The sequence below is a fragment of the Nannospalax galili genome, unplaced genomic scaffold (assembly GCF_000622305.1).
Source record: "Nannospalax galili isolate Female #2095 unplaced genomic scaffold, S.galili_v1.0 scaffold6351, whole genome shotgun sequence".
Taxonomy (NCBI): domain Eukaryota; kingdom Metazoa; phylum Chordata; class Mammalia; order Rodentia; family Spalacidae; genus Nannospalax; species Nannospalax galili.
The window spans coordinates 26,770-31,579 of NW_008329372.1; the positions used below are offsets into that span (position 1 = coordinate 26,770).

The 4,810-nt window shown below is 37.0% G+C and overlaps 1 protein-coding gene across 1 annotated transcript in view; it reads right to left on the reverse strand.

The window, feature by feature from the left end:
• Nucleotides 1-408: 408 nt before the first annotated feature.
• Nucleotides 409-4,810, reverse strand: part of LOC103737875 (zinc finger protein 33B) — a 14,252-nt gene continuing 9,850 nt past the window's right edge. The window contains exon 4 of the mRNA XM_008837706.3: nucleotides 409-2,689. Within this exon, the coding sequence (XP_008835928.1) occupies nucleotides 621-2,689 (2,069 nt within the window). The 3' untranslated portion in view covers nucleotides 409-620. The remainder of the gene's footprint in view (nucleotides 2,690-4,810) is intronic.

Genomic DNA, 4,810 nt, shown 5'->3' on the forward strand with positions numbered 1-4,810 from the left:
AAATTACAGGCATGAGTCACCATGCTCAGCAAACTCTCTGTACTCACTGCAAATCTGTTGTTTTCATTAAAATATTTTTTGAAGACTTATATAGTCTACAACATATAAATTGTGAAACTCCAAACACCATGTGAAATATTCCTAAGCAAAAATGTCAATGTGCACTTCATAAATTGACAAATTTCTCCATATAAATACTAATTTGTACTTTTCCTAAAAAAATGTATATTAACTTAAAAAATCTATCAGTTTTTATACTAGTAATAACTGGATTTTTTTTCTTTTAAGACAAGGTCTCCAGGTAGCCCCAGCTGGGTCTGGAACTCACTGTAGACCAGGTTGGCCTCAATCTCATAGAGATCTGCCTGCCGCTGTCTCTGGAGTGCCAGGGATTAAAGGCATGTATCATCATACCTGGCTCAGGATGTCACTTATTAATGAAGGGTACTCTACAATATGTTGCAGCCTATGGGCTTTTCCCATAACACTACTCTGAAATAAAGTTAGTTCAGTTTGGGGATAAAAGTTATTGAACATTTAGTATGTCAACAGAACTTTTGCCATGAGTGCACTCTGTAGTATGGACAAGTGACTAAACATTTATAATATATTCATTTTATTCATGAATTCCCTCTTGCATGTGACTTCTGATGTACAATGAGGTTTGACTTTTGAGAGAAGGTTTTCCCACATGTGTTACATTCATACGGCTTCTCCCCTGTGTGTGATCGCTGATGTTTAGCAAGGTCTGATTTTCGGTAAAAGATTTTCCCACAATCATTGCACTCACAAGATTTCTCCCCTGTGTGAATTCTGTGATGTACTGTGAGGGATGACTTGTGACTAAAAGATTTCCCACATTCGTTGCATTCATAGGGCTTCTCCCCTGTATGTTTTCTCTGATGGAAAATAAGCCCCGACTTCACACAGAAAGATTTTCCACATTCATGACATTTATAGGGCTTTTCTTCTGTATGGATTCTCTGATGTACAGTGAGAGCTGACTTGTGGCAGAAGGTTTTTCCACATTCACTACACTGATAGGGTTTCTCCCCCATATGAGTTCTGTGATGCTGTGTGAGCTGGGACTTCTGGCAGAAGGTTTTCCTGCATTTGTTACATTCATATGGTTTTTCCCCTGTGTGTGTTCTATTATGCTTGGTCAGATAAGATTTGTTGTAAAATATTTTTCCACATTCATGACATTCATAGGGTTTTTCCCCTGTATGTGCTCTCAAATGTTGAGAGAGAGTTGACTTATGGCTGAAGAATTTCCCACATTCAGAGCATGTAAAGGGTTTCTCTCCTGTGTGAGTTCTCTCATGCATTGTGAGGTCTGACTTTAAGCAAAAGGCCTTCCCACATTCATAACAATTATAAGGTTTCAATCCTGTATGTGTTATCTGATGCCTGGTGAGCACTGACTTATGGTAGAAACTTTTGCCACATATACTACATACATACGGTTTATTCCCTATGTGAATTCTCCGATGCTGTGTAAGATGTGATTTTTGACAAAAGGATTTCCCACAATCTGGGCAACCGAAGGGCTTCTCCCCTGTATGTGTTCTCTGATGTACTGTAAGGTGAGAATTCGTACAAAAGGATTTTCCACATTCAGAACATTCATAGGGTTTCAACCCTGTGTGTGTTCTCTGATGTTTAGTGAGGTCTGACTTTTGGTAAAATGTTTTCCCACATATAGTACACTGGTAGGGTTTCTCCCCTGTATGTGTTCTCTGGTGCAATGTAAGGGCTGATTTATGGTTAAAGGCTTTCCCACACTGATTGCATTCATAGGGTTTCTCTCCTGTGTGTGATCTCTGATGCTTAATGAGGTTTGACTTCTCCCAGAAAGCTTTTCCACAATCACAACACTGAAAGCGTTTCTCTCCTGTGTGCACTCTCTGATGTCGTGTGAGATGTGACTTCTCACAGAAAGCCTTGCCACAGTCATTACACTGAAAGTATTTCTGTCTTTTATGAGTTTTGTGAACTTTTGAGAGACATAACCTAAAATTATTCTCAATTTCATTATGCTCATAATGTCTCATATAGATACCATCACGTTGGAAAGCTGTGGATTTCCCACACAATGGCTTATCACAGTCACTAAGTTCACAGTGATTCTCTTCAGAAAGAGATGTCTGAGGAAACACAAGGGATGAGTTATCACAGAAAGTTCTTCCATATTCACTGCATTTATAGCCTCTATCTTCTGTTCTTTTGTGTGGATTGAGCATTATTTTCTTTTCCAGGATGGTGTCCCGACACATATTATATTCAAAAATTTGCTCTAAAGTCTGCATCTTTTCATGCTGAACAGGGGTTGGATGATCACTGAGAACAATTTTATTTTTTAAAATTTCACTTTTCTCTCCAGTAAGGGTTTTCTCACATTTAATGTTGAACAATAATTTTTCACAGGAATTAAATTCATCAGGTTTCTTTCTTAAGTAAGTTTTCCTAATAAATAATTCTGAAATATTGTTGAACCTAATTCCATCTAAGTCATACTTACAGAGTATTTTTGTGGAAGGAAAAGACCTTATGTCCAAGTTAAATGGTTTTCCTCTTCCATTCCCATGCTCCTTAATCCGCATTTTGTTATTCATCAATGAAGCTTCCCACAAACAGTTACATGGATTTTCTTGGCTCCTGTCCTTCAAATGGCCAGCTTTGCAAAGTTCTAGGAATAAGAAAAATTAATCTTACCATAAAAACACTAACACATGTCTTATGGAATATCTCTCTACAAAATCCTATGTCACTGTTCACCATGGTTTCCTTTTGTCCAATTTCCAGGAATAAAAATAATTGCATGAACACATTTGATTTCCAATCCAGAAACAATAATCTAAGTCTCTCCAAGCAGTCATAAAAAACTTATACAGATTGGTAAAAGAGTTGGGAGAGATCTTATGCAAACATATATTACATGCTGCTTGTCTGCTGAAAATGCACTAATAAAGTTATTTAACAAAGCTTATGCTATTCCCATCATTTAAACTACATACTACCTACCTGACATGGGATGATCCTCCTAATGTTAACTACTTCCTTCCAGCCACTGTGACCTCTGTTGTTCCTAAAAAATACCAAGCACATTCCTGTCCAAGGGCTCACTCAGCAGTCACTGGTGGCCCTGCTAATAATGCAGAATTTTCAGTGCTCAAAATAATAATTTCCATCACCTTTCTATTCGGAGTTGACCTTATTGACATTCCCCTGACAGCTCTTAAAAGTAGAATACCCAATCCATATAAGATTGAATTAATTTCTTTGTTTTCACCATTTAAAAAATTTTCAAAAAGACAGAGTTCAAAAATTAGTCACTCAAGAAATGAGTACATCTAAAAACAAAAGGAATACAGGAAAATGAAAGTAAAATGGATAATTGAAACTTCTTTAAGAAAGACAGAGTAGCCAAGAATAACAGTAGTAACATGAGACGTGTGAGGTTCCTATAGGCAAGCACAGAAATGGACAATGTCTAAAAAACAAATCCAAAAATATGTGAGAGTAACATTTGGAGGTTTGATGTTTGAAGGACTAATGGAGCCATGGCTTAACACAGAGAACCTCAGAAAATTGTCACTGTACTCTCAGTAACAGACATATTACAGAGCAAAAGAAGTGTACAGTGACAAGGCTAATGCAGACCCTTTGTGAATGGCACACTTGGGAAACCCAGATCAAGGGTCCTGGGACTGTACACCAAAATCTGGCCAGCAGAATACCTCTAGACTACACGAAAGAGACTGTGAATCAAAAGCATGCTGTGCTCAGTGACGTACAAACCTGGTTCCAGTCTGAGTCGGCAGGAAAACACACATGCAAGTTCCAAGTATGTGCACCAGACATCATGAAATGAGAAGTTTAATGACCCAAATTAAAAACTCTATGGAAACTCTATGAAAACAGTATTAAGCCTGATACTAAAACCACATAAAGACACAATAAAAGAAAATTATATTTAAATCTCATTAATAAACACAGATGCAAATGGTTTCAATAAAGTATTTGCAAACAATTCAAGAATACATCAAAAAGATTGTTCACTATGATCAGGTTGGCCTCATTTCAGAGATACGGGGATGGTTCAACTGACACAAGTCAATAAATGTAATATATCACATAAATTTACTCAAGTACCAAAATCACATGATTATATCAATAGATGCAATAAAAGGCTTTTGACAAAATCTAATATTCTTCCATGAGAAAAGCCCTGAAGACACTAGGAATGGATGGAACATACTTCAGAATAATAAAGTCTGTATATGACAAACCGATAGCCAACATGATACAAAATGGGAAACACTCCAAGCACTACCACTAAAATCCAGAACAACACAAGGGTGCCCTCATTCTCTACTCTTATTCAACACAGTGCTTGAAGTCTTTACTACAGTAAGACAAGAGATGGTGATAAACAGACAAACAGGAAAGGAAGAAGTCAAAGCATTCTTGTCAACAGATGATATAATCTAGACTCTGAAGACTCCACAGGAAAACCCTTACCTCTGATAAGTACTTTGAGAAAAGTGGCAGGATATAAACTTAACATTAAACCCAAAGAGCCTTCCTATACATAAATAGAAAACATGCTGAAAAAGATATCAGGGGGAAGAACATTCATAACTGCCTCAAAAATGGAAATAAACCTAACCAAAGAATAAGACACCTACAATATTAAGATTTTAAGGCACTGATGAAAGATACTGAAGAAGACACCAGAAGACTTCCCATGCTAATGGACTGGAAGGATTATCAGTGTGATCACATTCTATTGCCATCTTTACAACGG